Source organism: Humulus lupulus, chromosome 1 (assembly GCF_963169125.1).
Source record: "Humulus lupulus chromosome 1, drHumLupu1.1, whole genome shotgun sequence".
Classification (NCBI taxonomy): domain Eukaryota; kingdom Viridiplantae; phylum Streptophyta; class Magnoliopsida; order Rosales; family Cannabaceae; genus Humulus; species Humulus lupulus.
Window position 1 is genome coordinate 132,274,767 of NC_084793.1, and position 18,411 is coordinate 132,293,177.

Here is an 18,411-nt window from a genome sequence, read left to right on the forward strand (position 1 = left end):
ACCACTTTTCCCCCCAAATCATGCACTACAAAAACTCTGGGCTTTGCCTACGCATTTTTTACCTACCAATATACAACGGTAGATAAAAGTATTATTTACCTGCTCAAAATTTAGAATTCATAATATAAGTAGGTAAAAGTGTTTACAATTATTTTGAGATTGAGTTCATGCCAATAAATGTGTAGGTAAATATATTTACCTAATCATATTGGGGAGGGAATATATTTTAGATTTGGTGGCAAATTTTCGCACCAAAATTTTATTTTTTTACATTTATTTTTTAATTTTTTAAAAATAAAAATGGTGACATGTCAGCCACATGGCAAAGACATGCCACGTGTAGATTATTTATGCCAATAATTATATGGCATGTGTATATAATTATATTATATCAACAATTATAAAAATAGTTGATTGTTTTTATTTCTAATATAATTATATTAACAAATTCATCTATTATTTATATTAAAAACATAACCCTAATCTTATTCTAACATAAACCATAAAGCACTTCTTCCTTCCTCATCTTAGCCGCCATACTCTTTTCTCTGTTCGATCCCCTCCTTGTCTAGTCGCCATACTCATCAACCATGACATTCTTCTTTTCCTTTCCCATTGTTAGAGCTTTTCAGCCACTGCAAGACACTCTTCTTCCTTTGATTTTGGGAGCTCAGCCACGAGCTTCATAGCCCAAACTCCTCTATCCAAACTACCCTGTTGCTCTCCTCACCTATATTGGTTTCCTCTTGGTTGTTTTAGGTCTCTCTTGGCCGATTTGAGTCTTGACTATTTTTAAGGACAACAGATTGTTGGATGATTTTACTGGTATTTTTAGAGGTAAATCTTTCAAAAATCTATGATTTTTTTCAAGTTTTCACAGTGTATAAAAATCTTACATATATATTAAATTAAGATTTTTTTTTAATGTTTTCGTTAACTATATATATTCAACAACTCAATTTTTTGTTCATGGGAAGGCTTGTAAAGATTTTTGTGTTGGAAATCTAGTATTAATTTATTTATCTTCTTGTTTTGTATGGTTTTAGGGAACCAAACAGAGTGGTTGCAGAGTCAATGTTGATCAGAGTATTGACAAATTCAAATTTTAAACTTTTGTAAGGTATTGTAATATATATTTATATAAATGTATGGACATGTTGATTGGAAATGGAAAAAAAAAATTGAGTGAATGACCATTTTTTGTTTTGTTTTGTTTTTTTTTTTTTTTTTGTGTTTGTTCGTGTTCTTAATCGTAGAAAGTTGCTCACGTAATCTATTTTGAATTGGTCACCTTTTGGTGATTTGTTATTTAATGCTGAAAAGATGGGGTCTCAATTCTTTGTATCTATTATATGGTTATGTTCTAATTAATTTTGACAATGATCATATACGATGATAGAGATTATAATTATGAGAAAATTAGTAGATTAACCGACCCTCTAAAACTACAGAATAGAACATTTTTCCTTAGTGTCAAATACATAAAAAAAAAATCTTTAAGTTTATATTAAAGGAGTAAATTATCTTTACTAAAGAATAAAAAAAGAATTTGTAAGTCTTAATCCATGTGGGGTAGGTTGAGTAGGCAGGTCCACAATGTAGTTGGTTCTGTTCCTTATTGGGGCTACTTAAAATTTGCTAGACTTTCTTGTCACCCAAAGATTGAGGAGTTTAGTAAGAATACCTGATATTAAGTTAAAATTATTTTTGAAAGCTTATGACCCATCCAAAACCATAATATCAAATGCTTACATGATCAGATTTGCCTATTTTCCACTTTCTTCATCATTTAGTTTATCTCTGTATTTTGTCTATTAATTAGAGGATCCCTACTTGGGGCCTATCAATTGGTATCAGTGCATCTCCAAATTGATTTAAGGGTAGTTATAATGAGTACTAATTACAGCACTTTAAATCTCATTGACTCCATTTTTATGAAATAGAAGTTAGTTTCTTTTCTTAGTTTTACTATTTTAATGTAGGAATTTATTTAACCTAGATTTCTTGGTCCATATATATTTACATCTGAACTTAATAGGTGAAACTAAAAATAAGAATAAGGGCTTCCCAATATGATAGAAGTGATGCCAATTACAAATGCAATGTCAGTGAAGGGTCCTGTAGCATGCAAATTTTATTCCCTAAGGGAAATGTAGCTGTCTTAACCAATCTTGGTTCTGATCAGGTAAGAATTGATTTTATCAGTTATTCACACTTTTACTTTGTATGCTGTTCATACGAGGAAAATGCTCGAGTAAAGTGAAGAAAATAAATTAGGTCAATAAATTTAGATGATAAATATCTAATTTAAGACATCTAGTTTGCCATATATTTGAATTATATATATGCTTTTTGTGTGAGTTTATATAAACTAAGCAAATAAGCTTTGGGCATGTAGTTGAGTACTTGAAATTGAGTCTTTTAGGGTTTGGTTTTTGTAAGGACAAATTTTCACAAGAGATTTAAATGATTCTATAATATATGTCAAATTTGGTTATCTGTTTTGCATTTGACATGTACAAAATTAGCCACAACATCATAATTGTAAGTTTAATGGAATGAATCTTCATGATGCAGTACTTCGTGCATATCATTTTTGTGGATGAGTGACTCAACTTGAGGTAGAATGAAAGTTTCCCAGTATTGAGACAGGTGATTCTGATGACGAATCACTGGTCTGCAATTACTGCAGCTGTAATTTTCATTTTTGTTTCATTTAATGAATTTTAATGAGGTGTAAGATCCTAGGAGATTATTTCCTAGTATGGATTCTGTTATCTTTCCAGAGGATTAATTAGAGAGAGAGAGAGAGAGAGAGAGCATGAAAAGTAAAAGGTTGTAAAAGAGAGAAAATCAACACTTTGTCTTTCTTCTTTACGTGTGTGTGTGTGTGTGCATTTTTGCTCACTTTTAGCTGCTGTAACTCTATATTTGGCTGTAATCTTTATCATCTATAATGGATTTGCTCGATCTGATGAACTAGACGTGGAGTGACATATTGTGGTTTGAACCAATATAATTCCAAGTGTGACTTTCTTATTTTTCTGCTGGTTTTTACCTGGTGTTTGCTAGCTTATTCATATGTTGCTCGCTGGTATGTTTGCCAAGTGTTTGTGTATTGGTTCTGGTTCAGTTTTCTCACCACAATCACTTGAGAAGACAATGAGGGACTGCTTTTGTAACGCCCTGGATAGCCAAGACCGTTACACTGTGTGTTTATAAAGTGCCAGACTTGCTAATCAAGTCATTTAATTAAAATCGTGTTACTGAAACTATAAAGGAACTAGGGTTAAAAATGGTTTGGTCTCAAAAGCCACATTTTCATTAAGAAGCATCATCTGTTTACACGGGATCCCAAAAATATTAAGTTTAAAGACTGATTACAAAAGACACAAAGTTTATATACAATATCGAGCCATATTAAGGCAAAATAGACAGTTAGGCAATCCCCGTCCTGACCCACTCCTCGACCATGGCGATCGAACAACTGGCTATGTACATTCAACCCCGCAGCTCTCCGCCTCAGGATTGTTCCAACTTGCCCTTGCCTTTACCTGCACCACGTAGCACCCGTGAGCCAAGGCCCAGCAAGAAAACACAACAACAGAGCATAAGCAATCAACAGACAAATCAATATCTCATATCACATCACATAATCTCAATCATATAACCAATCAGTATAATCAAGTATTCCACATACTAAACATATCAACTCATATCATTTACAGTTCACAAACGATAACTAGGGCTAGCGCCCTCAGGCTGCTCCCTCCGTTATCCTACTGACTCCGGCCCGCTTAAACCGGGCTTAGTGAATACTAAGCTGTCCTTGGCTACCAGTGGCCAAGCCGCGCCCTGTTCGCGAATATAATGTACGACACTCTTAGGCCACTTTTACATGTCCCATGGCGTAATACCATCATTGACACGATACAAGTATCAGGAGCACTTAGTCCCATCACAAACATATAACCGGGTGCAGTTCTCTTACCTTTCAATTCACTAGCTTTGATCCCTCGACTCCTTGAGCACGATCCCCCCTCGAGCCCTAGCGCTCACCTAACACAACCATGGGCCAAAGTTATCATCAATCCTCATGTCCAAAACCTAGCCTCGAGACCAATCCCGAGCCCCCGGGAAGTCCTTGTTGCACCAAACAAGGTGGTGGAACCAAACCCCAAACCCTAGGTCAGAAGCCCTTGCAAACAACCCTAAAATCCCCTTCAGAAGATAGGGTAGCGCTACAGCGCTCATGGGAGGGCGCTACAGTGCTACAAACAGAAGCAAAATCCCTCAGCAAGCTTGGCCTAGTGCTACAGCGCCCAAAGGCTAGCGCTGTAGCGCTAGTCACAGACAGGCCAACACCAGTTTTTCCCTTCTGCGATTTTCTCGAACCAACCTCAACCAAAACTCCTCCAAATCCTTCCCAAACCCAAAAACAACCTTATGACCATACTCCACTCATCCCAAGCACCCCAAATACCTAGAACTCAAGCACATGCATCCCCAAACTCAAAATTCACCATAGCCACTCCCAAACACCAAAACTCAGCAGAAACCAGTTGAACAACAAAGTTGGAGTTTGAAATTTATACCTCTGGTGGAATTTCGACCTCAAGGTGCCTCTAGACTTCCTTGGCTTGCTCCTCCTCAGCCTTAGGCTTGAATTCCCTAAAGTTCCCATCCAATTCAACTTAAACACCATAGCTCAAAAACCAGAAACAGAAACTAAAGAACTCTACAGTCTTACCTCAAATGTTGATGAACTCTTGCTAAACCTCTGTCAATTCCCCAAACTTAGCTTAGAATCCTTGATGCTTAGTTTATCCCAGCTCTCCTTTGTGTTTTGCTCCAAAAACCCTCAAGAAACAGATGAAGGAAATGTAAACCGACCTAGAAAACTCTCTCTGTTTTCTCCCTTTCTTTTCCTTCCTTTTCCTTCTTTTTCAGACTTCTACACTTCTCTATAATTCCCACTAACATAAAGCCTTGGTAATACTTAACTCCTGTAAGCCAAATGACTATTATGCCCTCCCTATTAAGTCTAAACCCTTTAATCCACTTAGGGGCATTTTAGTCATTTTACCCTAATTCCCGCTACTTCCTCGAGTGTCTCTAATATTTCCCGCTTGATTCCGGATACCTAATTAATCACCAATAATATTCCTCAATATCAAGACAGACTCCAGTATACTCACTAAATTCCCATTTATACCCCTAGACTCACCCCGAAGAGGGTATAAATCCCCGCCATGACTTTTTCGCTACTTTGCTCACTAGGATCGTCACGAGTCACAGATCACAGATATATCCACATAATAATGTGGTCTCGACAGTTATCACATATATCAAAGCAGTTATGCCCATAATGGCCAAAATTACGATTATGCCCCTCTAACCTAATCAAGGCCTACATGCATACTAGTACACATATTCATGCATCTCAAATATTCAAACAAGCATATAACATGCATTAAATCATAATCGTGCATCTTAATCATTAAAACCACACATAATTCCCATTATGCCCTCCAGGCACACTAATCAAGGCCCTTAAGCCTTATTAGCAAATTTGGGTCGTTACAGCTTTTGAGACACCATAATCATAAAATCTTGGAACTCTGCTTTTTCATTCATTTACACTTGTCCATATATAAAAAAAAACATACGTATATATACCCATCTACATTTGAATTTACAAAATCAAAAGGAAGGCATTGCATGCGCTATTATAAACCAACATGTATGTAGGTGGAAGGGTAAGAAAAAATGGTAAGAAGTAAAGCATGGAGAAGGTGTGGCTCGAGGCCAAGGAGATGAAAAGGAAGAAGATGGAAGAAGAAGAATAGGAACAACAAAAGAAGGCACTGGACGAAGAGTCTCGGAAACAGTAGGTACTTTCTTCTTTTCTTTACTTTCTTGGAGTATTTTGGTTTTAACGGCTGTTTAGTTGCTAGAAAAGAATGAAAAACTAACCAAATTAATATAATTCTGTGTTTTCACTATCTACAATTCTGTGTTTTCACTATTTCTCTTACTCTGATTTTTCTTTCCCCTTTAATTGCTGAAAAAAATGATGAATGTCGTAGTAGAAGCTCTGTGACAGTGTGATTTTAATTTGTATTTGGAACAGTTTTTCTTATCTGCTTTTATTTCCATTGTGAAGGTTGTTGATTGCCGAATTTGTGGTGATCCAAACTCAGTACTTCGATTTGTCTTCATTGAGTTCACTGATGAAGGTAATTTTGACCTTATAACATCATTACTGGTCTGCCATTGTGAAAGGGTCTTTAGATCGGTTATGAATGCTAGGACATTTTGATCAATTTCAGTTTTATATCTAATTAACAGAAGGTGCAAGGGTTGCTTTGAGTCTCGTAGGGACAATGCTTGGATTTTACCTTGTTAGAGTACTGCCCTCTAAGACAGCTATTGCATCAGCTAACCCAACATTTTTGCCAAGGGTATAGAGCATTGTTGTTATGACTATTGCCTTTTTTTTAAACTCTGGAATGCATTAGTCATTTCCATTTTATAATCTATCAATTGAGTATTGTTTTTCATTGCAGTAGTTGATTTTCTTGTAGTCTGTAGTTGAAAATTACCCAGAGTAATTATCTATGGAACTTCTTACACGTTTATTCGGTTTGTCTTGTGTAGGTTGCTCAAGCTGATGTTAAACTCTTTTTTGAATCAGTCTGTGGAGAGGTTGGTGCTTTTGCCAACACTTTCTATTTCTTTTATAAATCTAAAATCCTTGATACCATTTGTGAGGGGCTGCATTTATAAACATATATTCTAATGCAGGTTTATCGCCTAAGGCTGCTTGGGGACTATCATCATTCTACTCGTATTGCCTTTGTTGAGTTTGTAATGGTATCTATCTGTTTCAATATTCCTACATTCAATATTCTATGTTTGTGTATTATATGCTTTCTTTTCCACCATTTTTAACTATTATATTTAATGTAGAAATTAGGGAAGGTCTATTGTGACAAGTAAGGTTTTCAGATGACCATGAAGGTTAGGTTGTGTGGCAGCCCCATAGTTTGCTCCCATGAGGTCTGACCGCTGACCATATATGAAGGAAGAAAGTAGCTTGTAGTGACCACATTGACCATAGGCCCTCATCTTCTGTAATATATTAATAAATCACCAAGGCTTCTGTCTTTCTTTAGGATCATTTTTTCATCCTTGGCATACGAGAGGAAGCAATAACTATTGATTTTTCATCTCACTTGGATGTGACCTTTCCTACCACTTTTAAGTTTTCACGGAGGCATGATCCTGCATATGTCACTCTAATTAATTGTTGTTTGGTCTTTTGCAAGTCTTAAGCTAGACTGAAGTCTGATAGATAACTTCCTTTCGAATTTTTATTTTTTTTATATATAATATTTATATAAATTACCAAGCATGACCAATGTCACACAATTGTAGTTTTGGCCTGTCTTTTGTTACTTTTTTTTATTGTTCATTTAGTTATTATTTATAATTTTTGGAATTGGCAAGGGCGATGTTCTTGATGTATTTTATTATTTTTTTAATGATTTTTTATTTATTATTTTTGGAATGCGCAAGGGGGGTGTTCTTGATGATTATGAAAACCTGTGTATGAATTAGGAACACATTTAAGCTTTCCAATTATTGCTGGCCATTGAATTTATTACTTGGGATCCATCTTCCATGATGATGTTTAGAAGATCAGATAACAGAGCCTGTCTTGTCTAGAGATGCATTAAATCTATTCCCTTTAGTTGATGGGAGTAATACCATGAAAACTTTGTTTAGCTTAAATGCATTAAATTGGAAAGGTTCTTTGGCTCAAGTTTCATCCTGGTCAAGTGTTAACAAGGATATATACCGAATTGACAGACACCTTAATTGAAGAAAGTTGTTTTTTCTTTTCTTAACTAAGTAATATGGTTAGATATGATAATATGATATATTCTGGTGTCCTCTCTTGGAAATAATTTCCATAGCATTTTTCTTAAAGTAATTTGTGATGCTAGATAATAACAATAAAATAATTCTTTGTTTATTTTGCAAATGTGACAAGCGAACTAGAAAAGGATACTTAATTTTGAAGGCTTTGTGTTGGACAGCTGTAGAATATTTTGTGTTGAAAGTAGTAACTTTTCAATATGTTGAATATTTAAGACTACTTGAATACTTAAAGAACATTTTGTTGTTGATGACAATGTTGAATGTTTTAAACTAATTTGTGGATTGTTAATACAATGTTGAATGTTTTTACTTTTTGTTATTTGAAAATCAAGTTCATTTGATGATGCTAATATATATTAGAAAGCTAATTTTAATTATATAAATAAAAAATAAAAATATAATTGAATAAATTAGTGTTATATAAATGAATATATAATGAGAAATTAAACTTATCTAAATATTAAAATAATACGAAAAATGTGTTATAATATCTACTACAATAACACTTTTTATAAGTAAAGAATTTTGTTAAGCAAACTTCATTATATAACACAAAAAATGTGTTATACTAAAGTGTAGTATAACACAAATTTATAAGTATTGAAATGTGTTATATAATCGACTATAAATAATATAATTAAACACTTATCTATTTATTAAAATAACATAGAAAGTGTGTTATCGTTGACAGTATAATAACACATATGTATAACAATGATAAAGTGTTATGTAAAGTACCATGACCTACGATAACATAGTCGGTTTTAATACATCAGAAAGTGTTATGGTATGTTCTGATAACACATTTTTGGTGTTATTAAAAGCATTTTTTCTTGTAGTGTCAAGCCAAAGTTCCTTTTTCGAACAATCCATTGCCTGTTTTAAAGGTAATGGATCATCGTCACTTGTGTCTCCAACTACCATGTTTGTTTCATTGTCCAAACCATAGCGTATCGGGTTTCGAGAAACCCTCCCACTACGATGAAGCTTCGTATCTATTTGAGAAATAGTTGGAATATTCTCGTTTCCATTGACTTTCGTCGGTGGAGTAAGAACATTAGGAATAGTCAAATCTAATTTCATTTCCTCTAATACTAATTTTCTTCGAGGTTTTAAATTTTGTAAACAATTGTTTTCTAGAAAAGTAGTGTTTATCGAAGCAAACACTTTCTTGTATTTCAGACTATAAAATAGACCACCATGAGTACCTTTAGGATAGCCTACAAATATGCATACTTTAGTTCATGATTCTAGCTTTCCTTCCTTTTTCCTCAGGACGTGAGTGGAATGCCCCTAGATTCTATAATGACATAGACTAGGTTCACAACCATTCCATACTTTTAAAGGTATTTTGGGGCTAGCTTTAGATGGGGTGACATTTAGAATGTCATTTGCGGTCGTTGTGGCATATACATAGAAAAAATTCGGTAGAGTCGAATAGCTAATCAACCAAACCATTTTCATTAACATGTGATTGTGACGCTCAACACAACTGTTTTGTTGCAGAGTCCCTATGGAGATGAGTTAAGACAATATCCCAAGTTCAATTAAACAATATCCCAAGTTCAATTAAATGATCTTGGAACTGCATATCCAAATATTCTCCCCTATCTTTAACTTGTAAAAAAAATTCGATTTCCTATGGATTAGGTAAAGACATGAGTATCTTGATTAATCGTTAATGAAAGTGATGAAGTAATCGCAACCACCCCTCACTTGAACATTCAGCGGTCCACGGACATCATAATGAACTAACCCTAGTGGTTATTTGGTCCTTTCTCCTTTTTCAGAGAATGGACGCTTTGTCATTTTTCCTTCGAGACAAGATTCACAAACAAGTAGATCACCCATAGTGAGTTCCTTCAAAGGTCCAACCTTTGTTAGTCTTTGAATTCTATCATAGCTAATATGACCAAGGAGAAGGTGGGAAAGGTACGTCATGTTGTTGTTATCAAAATTTTGTCATTTAGCAGTCCTAGGTTTAGATATCTTAAATAACTTGTAATTAATTATGTAGTTGCCAAATCCCTACAGTGGTTAGAAGGTCTCTGGCATTTGTAGTTGCCAACACCAACAATGCTAATGAGCACACATTTCCCATGCCTAAGGTCTGGGCTTTGATTTGATGAAGTTTATGGAAGCTAGCAACCTAAGGGTCGAATAGTTTTGCCTCGCTTGGAACGCAAGCTGGCGAGACCTTTTTCGGTGAAGCACTGAAAATTCCTTGCAGAAATATTGTAGTTTACTTATCAGGTGTGTTGGACTCACCTCGGTTGCCACATCACATAGTCCAAAATTTGGTATATCATATTCAGTTTTCAATTAATTATATATATTATTTACAATGCACTAATTGCAGCGACATTTTTGGGACATTTGTGACAATTTATTTATATATTTTTGCCGCACATGTGGTTAAAAAACCACGAAAGGTACACTTTTTTTTTTGGTGAGTAGATGGACATTTATGGCGACATTTTCACCGGAAATAAAATTGGTATTTGTGGTGAAACATTTTGTTGTTGCAAAACAAGGTAATAACGACGAGGTTTGGCGTTGTCGTATTTGTAGCAAAAAGTTGCCGCAAAAGGCTATTTGTGGCGACTTAGTGGGTCATTTGTGGTGACATTTTGCACTGCAAATAACTTTTTTTCTAATAGTGTTACGCCTTAAATTTTAGTTTATGTTCATCTTACATAAAAGATGTTGTGATATTTAAATTTGGAATTTTAGGGATTTGGTCTGTATTACCTTAGGTGATTCTCTAACTTATATTGTGATGATGTATAGATCATACACTTTTATATGAATTCTCTTACATTTATTTTCAAATCTATGCCTATTATATGGTCACATAACTGTGGAGATTTAATATTAGTTCGTTATATGCTAAGATCAAGTTTAAATTAATATTATTCCTGTTTTTTTAATCATTATTAGGTAATTACTAAAAGTATTTCATATATTTATTAGGTTATAATGTTTAAAACAATTTTTATGTACATTTAATAAAGAGTTATATAAAAATTACTTTTGAACAAAAAATCTTTCTTATTTTTGGTTATTTAGTTATGAAGTTTATTAGGGAGTTCCCAACAAGATGTTTCAAAACTATTGGAATTATCGTTTAGTCACTACATATCAAGGGAATACTTCAAAATGTGACCATAAAATAAAATATTAATTTATATTAAGAAGTTATATATATATATACACAACAAAAAATAAGGCATATACCGAAAACACTATACCGAGAACATGTTCTCGGTATAGACAATTCAGAACCGTGCCAAAGCTACGCGGTATTTTTTCATTTTAGTTGATGTACTGAGGACTCTATACTAAGAACATGTTTTTGGTATAGGTCATTTATATACTTCATCTTCCACGAAAAAGATAGCTCATTTCTCTGAAACACAAAAAACCCCAAATCGGTTTCTCTGCCATTTTTCTTTCATTTTCTGGATTTCTTCCCCCAAAAGCAAGTTTTTTGATAAATCTTCCCTTCCAAAGAAGATTTAATCATCAATAGGGTCTATTAAGGTATGTATTTATATATATTTCATTTTATTTTGAGTATAAATTTATCAATTTTTTTTTTGTTTTGGTCTTCTCTACTCCAATAATGGGGTTTTTTCTTTATTCTATTGTTTTATATTTAATTCAAATTAATTAAATAAATAAATAAATAAGTGAATAAAAATTATAAATATAAAAAAATTCTCAGTTTAGTCTATACTGAGGACAATGTCCTCGGTATATTCCATCAATATGACAAATTTGGGTTGGTTGTGCCGAAGACATTTTCCACTCTATACCGATGACATTGTTCTCGGTACAACTTATACCGAGAACATGTTGATTGTCGTCGGTAGAAGTTTACCTCTACCGACGCGGCTATACTAAGGACTTACTGTCGAGGACATGTCCTCGGTAGAGGCTATATCGAGAACATTTAGGCTTATACCGATGACATTTGTTCTCGGTATAAGCCTTGTTTTTTGTAGTGATATATATATATTATAAAATAAGATTAATCACTAATTTTATCTTTATATTCCATTCATTGTATGGTGATAAATTTCAGATAAAGTTAATTTTTGTACTTTTATATAAATGTACTTTGAATGATTAATGTGCATATATATATATATAAGTCATTTTTGGGACAAACTTATTAAGAAATTTTATTACTTATAATTGGACAAGTACTGGAGTAATTAAGGAATATTTGTTTGTACTTTTATTCCAAGTAATAAAAAATGTGTATAAAATGTTATAAATTGTGGACAAAGACTAAGTGGGAAACAGATTGAGCAAACGAGTTGTACGTAATAAACTTCAACATAGAAAACTGGGATTAAAATATGATAAAAAAAACGTATAATTAATTTATTGAACAATATATATTATTAATTGCTCAGTATTATTAACTTCTAAAGGATGAAGACTCTCTGATCAAGAGAAAATGATAAAACTTGGGTTAGCTCTTTGTGGAAAGTAGATCCATCGTCCATGCATGATGACCAAGTTAAGTACGGTGCCACGGCCACGCACGAAGCATTGGCATGACGAAGAATTTCATGCGTCCGATGTCACAGTGGAAGCCATTGCTCTCACCGCAGGCAAAGTAGTAGGGCTGCCACTTGTCCAGCACCAGCTCAAATCCCTCACCCGCGCCTTGTGTCGCGTTTGCCAGCTTCTTTGCCTTACTCAGATCACACTGGATGAAGCTCCTCAAGTCGGGCAGCTGGTACACGCTGTGTGGGTGTGGGTTCTTGCCCACTGGTGGATCATATTTAAAAACTGCATGCACACCAAAATATATCTCGTTTATTACTTTTATTGATAGAATTGATATGTTATATGATGTTCTTGGTACTAAATGAAAATAACAATAGTATATTTATATATAATGCATGTGAAGATATTAATAATAGTTTTGCCTAAGACGTCATTCAGATAGAATGGGCCATGCATGAAAGCCCAATCGGTGTAGCTAAAGTTGAAGCGCCAATGTTGAGAGCCACCTACGATAATCTTGTTGGAAACCTCTTGGGTTTTGTTTGGGTGGTGTTGACCATACCAGCTGCGATGTTTTTGAAGCCAATCTGTGTAGTTGAAACCGAACCTCCCATCCCTGTTGGCCATGCATGCGGCCAACATCGAAGCTAATATCACTCCCAATATTAATCCCTTTGCCATTCTCTGAGTAAAACCAAGAGACTTTTAAATATATATTGAAACTAGAATAAAAACTAGGAGAGATAAGTTTATTAATTGGTACTTGTTGGTGATGAAGGGAAAGAGTAAATGGTTTACTTTATATAGATCAGTAACGGAGATCAATTAGTGCTATACGGCCAAAAATTGACACCGTTTTCAATTTTGCGGTTGGTATGCTTTTATACTGTCCGAAACCAATTAAAACACGTAGTAGAACTAATAAATTATTTATATTTACTACTTTGTTGACTTTAGTATTAATTTGTTTTCCCCGAGATGAGTCAACCATTATTTCTTATGCCCTTTTCTGTGGATTGACTGATGCTTACTATCCTACATTAGAAACATAGGTGCTTACGTAATAATTATTTTCTCATTTTTTTTCTAAATAATAACTACGTTAATTTGGAAAAAAAAAAGAAACTACATAAAATCCTAATCACATCTGAAAATGTTTAGAACACTATAAATATTAATTAGAAGTGTAATTTATATATTTGAGATGGTGTTATATATTTTTATTTATTTTTACTCTTAACATCAAACTAACATATTAGCAATTGAGTTTCGAACCCTAATCAGCTAGGTTTTAGAGCTAGGTAGAGACCATAGTGTTAAGGACTTGCTGTGCGTGGCTTATTAGCTTCTTGGTGCATCCAAACAATGCTAATGAAAAGTGTTGTTTTGTATCAAATGGATATCTTAGTCATAAATTTGTAGAAAATGGAAAGTTGAAAAAACAAATTCGTTAATAGAAAGCAAGTCAAAAAACGGTGCTGTGGAAACATATTCAATAAATTAATGAATAAATGGTATGTTGCGCATACGCCGAAAAAGATATCAGTTTACATGGGAAAGCAATTGAGAACCAAAAAGAAGACTCGTTTGTTTTCCTACATACATACTTGGTTTATTAGTTAGTGCATGATGTGGAAAATATTATTACAATATGATATGCTTACATAGAACTAACTTGTGTTTCATGCTCATTTCAAATATTTATGCAAATATCAAGTAAAATGTTTTGGAGCCCAATGTCTTCACAACAAACAACTGTCGTGGAATGGGCGCGAGGTCCTCTGGACATAGGTCAAGTTCTTTGCCCCTAGGTTATTGGATTTGACAATGCTCGAGTTTTGGCAACTGAGGCTTGTACCCAAGTACCGGTGTCTTGGGATTTTTGTTCACTTGTTGGAAGTCGGGGACTTGTTATGGCTCCTCGGGCGTATAGTCCTCTAGAGAGAATTCAAGTTCCATGCCCGTAGGCTACTTAGATTTCTATAACGTCAGGTTTACCCTCCTCTTATTGGACTTAGTTCCCTACATTATTTCGTTCTCGAAAGCATTGACAATAGGTTTACCTGTCTCATGATAAGCTTAGTAACCTAGGTCGCTCTCTCCAAGTGTTTATCCTGCGAGGTGATCCATCTATGCCCCCCAAGCAATCGGTGATTAGTCTGCGTTCACTTGTCCAGGACAGTGGGCAGGCACTCCACGAGTAGTAAATGTAAATAAACAAATACTGAAAATTAAAACTAAAAGTACAACAAATCCTCTTAATTTCCTTTAATGTACTTAGATGCTACAAATGATTATAAAATGTAGAAAATACATTGCTCATATTACTAGTAATATTGGCGAAGATGCTCAGTATTCCAGGCGTGGGGCACCAGCTCCCCATTCAGCGGGCCAGTTTATGTGTCCCAAGACACACAATGCTCTCGACTTGGTATGGGCCTTCCCAGTTAGGGCCGATTAATCTAGCACCTGGGTATCAGGTTTCCAGAAAAACTCTTCGAAACACCAAGTCTTCGACCTTGAATTTCCTATGTTTAACCTACTAGTTGAAATTAATATCTGGTCACTTTTTGTTGGTAGGATGCTACACAAAGCTGTGAAGCTTCTCAGAGCATTTCCACAAGGTCCAATGATTCTGGGAGTAAAGCATGATTCGTGGTCGGATCGTAAGTGTTTCTTCAATGCGTGGAGATTGCTGCCTCGACTGGGAGCATGACCTCATAAAATTAGGCCATGGAGAATGGCCATTAGAGGTCCTATCAATGGTGTGATAGCTCCAAAATGCTTTATGCAACTCCTCGGGCCATGCGCCTTTCACCTGTTCTAGAATTTTCTTCAATGTGGCCTTAAGCATCTTTTTGACAGCTTCCACTTGCCTGTTTTCCTACAGATAACTTATAAACTCTTCATGAATCCATGCCTTTGACAAAATTCACTGAACAACTCACTGTCATGACTCGGGCCCTGAACTGTGGCTGATTTGTAATATCGATAACTTGGGTAGTCAAAGGTCAAACTTTGACCCTTGTTGGATAATAGTCTTTATAAATGATCATCTAGTTTATATTAAATAGTACTATAATTATAAGTTAGAATAATGGAATAATTCCTACAATAATTGTAACGCCCTGGATACTTCAGAACAGTTACGGTGAACGGTGAACCAGAAATTTGACCCGCTAACCGAGTCCTTTGGTTAAAAACGTGCTCTAAGTGTTATTATCAGGCTAAGGTGGAAAACCAATAAAAAGGAAATGATATATTTTATTAAATACATAAAACTGATTATGGGCCCATAAAATCATTTACAACTCAAAAGGGTCATTACTGTTTCAAATTTACAATCCGCCGACCTAAGCGGCAAAAATAGGGTAACCCCTTAGTTCCTCTGAGAACTCCTTGGCCGTGGTGGTCAAGCGGCCGCATATGTACACATCACCACCTAAGCTCTCCACTCAAGGTTGGGTGAGCTTTTCTTTCCCTTTACCTGCACCACATAGCACCCATGAGCCAAGGCCCAGCAAGAAACGCAATATAGCATGATATAATATCAACAATGATCATAATAATCATTCAGGACTATCAGTCCAAACAGTTAAGTGATAGTCGCAAAAGTCACCCGGATGGGGACAACTCCCTTTAGCCTTATGACGATAGGGTCACCGGGGCTTACAGATAAGTGAACCTTTCACTAGCTTAAACAGGATAGGTGCATGGTGACTAGTCACCAACATAACCTTCCTCATGACCATAGAGTCATAACCCTGGAACATCGTTCCCTAGCCATGTAACAAACGGTCACTTGGGCCTTAGGCCCTGACTCTGAGTAACTAGCTTCGACTAGTCAAGTGCTTATAAGTTTTATCGACCTTAGGGTTGGTCTAGCATTAATGCCTTAGAGCCATTCAATGCTGATATCGATTAGATCTAATCTTCATTCGGCCCTGCGTTCAGGACGCTTATACCGTTTCTGACTCTTAGGTCAGTTTCCCTGACTAGTCAGTGCCATATAGAAGTAAACAAAATTCGCTAGTTTAATATGCAATCAATGTCCACATTTATCACCCAACATGACTCAACAACAATCATGCATGTCACATACATAGGGTGCAGTTTTCTTACCTCAGGTTCGAGCGAGAAGTATAATAAGAACGACTCCTAAGAACGATCAACCTTTTGGTTCCTTTGCGGTTACCTAATCACAACCAATTATAACCTCCATTAATGAAAATCAACATGGAAAGGGTATTAACCTAAGCACCACTCTCGGGACCTCGAAACATGCCCACACGGTGAGTGGATTCGATCCCGGGCCTTAAGGATTGAAACCCCAAGCCAAAAACCCTTCAAAACACTTAAAACAAGACTTTGAAGGAACAGAGAAGAGCTACAGCGCTGCTCCCTAGCGCCCCAGCGCTATTCTCAGAACCCCAAAAACGCCCAAATGCATCCTGTGTAGCGCTATCGCGCCCTAGGGTGGGCATTGTAGCGCTACCTCAAAACCAGATACCCCCTGAAACCTCCTTCTTCAACTCCTTCGATTCTAACTCGATTCCAATGCTTCCAAATCCCATTTTTGGTGCCAAATGAACCCAAAAACCATCCTAACATACCCCAAACATCACAACCATAAGAACCCTAGCCAAAACTCCCAACAAAACCAAGTATTCAACCTAGAAATTACAACAGAAAACTAGAACCAAAACAGGGCAAACTAAAGAATTCAATGGCTAGAAACTTACCCAAAGCTCAGCTTATGATACTCTTCAATGGAGGAACACTCTCCCAAACTCCCAAAGCTTACTTCCCAAGCTTGAATCCTCAAGAATGGTTCAAAAATCTCAAAGGAAACTGAAGAAGAAAGAAGGTACGGGAGAAGCTTCAAGTATACTCTGTTTTTCCTCTTTTTCCCAGCCTAAAATGGCTTATATCTATCCTAGGGGTAAAAAGACCATTATACCCCTAGGTCAATTAAAGGTTTCTAAAGGCTCCCAAGGGCAAAATTGGTATTTCCCACCTATCTCGTTAATCATAATTAACGCTCTCCAATTCCCGCTATTTTCAATAATCTCAAACACCAATAATCCATATATCCCGTTACCCTTTAATTCCCAGCAACGTTCTAATCATTAAAATCACCCTGAGACTCACCCCGAGCACCTGTTATGACTAGACCGCTAATTAATATTCCATGATCGTCTCATGCCGAATAGCTCGAACAAACCCACATTATAATGTGGTCTCAAAAATTTATCATTGACATGCACACAAATATACAATTATACCCTCAATGGGCCAAATTACCAAAATATCATAATAACTAAATGTGGACTCACATGCATGCGTATAACATCATATTATAATATAATTCACATATACATGCATTTATCAACTCATGGCATAATTAAGCAAGTATGGCCCTCCCGGCCTACTAATCCCGCCATTAAATCACATTAGGGATTTCGGGGCATTACAATAATATATAGAAATATTAGTGATAAAAGCATGATCATTTATCATTATACATACAACAATAATATCCTCATAGTTATATAGTCACCAAACAGTTAAATTTAATAAGTAATAAAACACTCTAAATAATACTTAGCATCCACCATTCCTCATTCATAACTATTACATAACTAATAGAGATGTGCAAACCATTAGCTTCCAAATCAGATACATATAAAATGTTCAAAAGATATGACTATGGCACTAAACAGAACTAGGCTAAACACATTTGCTCCATCTATAATTCACCTTCCACATTTGCATCACTGGGTTCCTGAATTGGGAGAGATATAGGGGTGAACTTATAAAGCCCAGTAGGAAAGCAACTAATAACATAGGACCCAAAAGTTTAATAAAACCCCTGCATGGTTAGCTTTGAAAACAAAACATACATCATCATGTATAATCCAAAATAGAGAGAAACCACAA

At 35.4% G+C, this 18,411-nt stretch overlaps 1 protein-coding gene across 7 annotated transcripts; it reads left to right on the forward strand.

Annotated features, from left to right (window-relative positions):
• Positions 1-513: 513 nt before the first annotated feature.
• On the forward strand, positions 514-7,278 carry LOC133797930 (uncharacterized). Of its 7 annotated transcripts, XR_009875743.1 has the most exons (7): positions 514-837; positions 1,047-1,120; positions 2,062-2,185; positions 6,167-6,239; positions 6,661-6,708; positions 6,808-6,876; positions 6,973-7,278. XR_009875743.1 is itself a non-coding variant. In XM_062236067.1 (5 exons), the coding sequence occupies exons 1-5, from the start codon at positions 814-816 to the stop codon at positions 7,000-7,002; spliced, it is 318 nt and encodes a 105-aa protein (XP_062092051.1). In that variant the 5' UTR covers positions 514-813; the 3' UTR covers positions 7,003-7,278. The 7 variants fall into 7 exon arrangements, 2 of the variants coding, with proteins under 2 accessions (XP_062092051.1, XP_062092044.1); XR_009875744.1 differs by lacking the exon at positions 6,167-6,239 and having other exon boundaries at positions 2,039-2,185; XR_009875742.1 differs by lacking the exon at positions 6,167-6,239.
• The last annotated feature ends 11,133 nt before the right edge of the window (positions 7,279-18,411 follow it).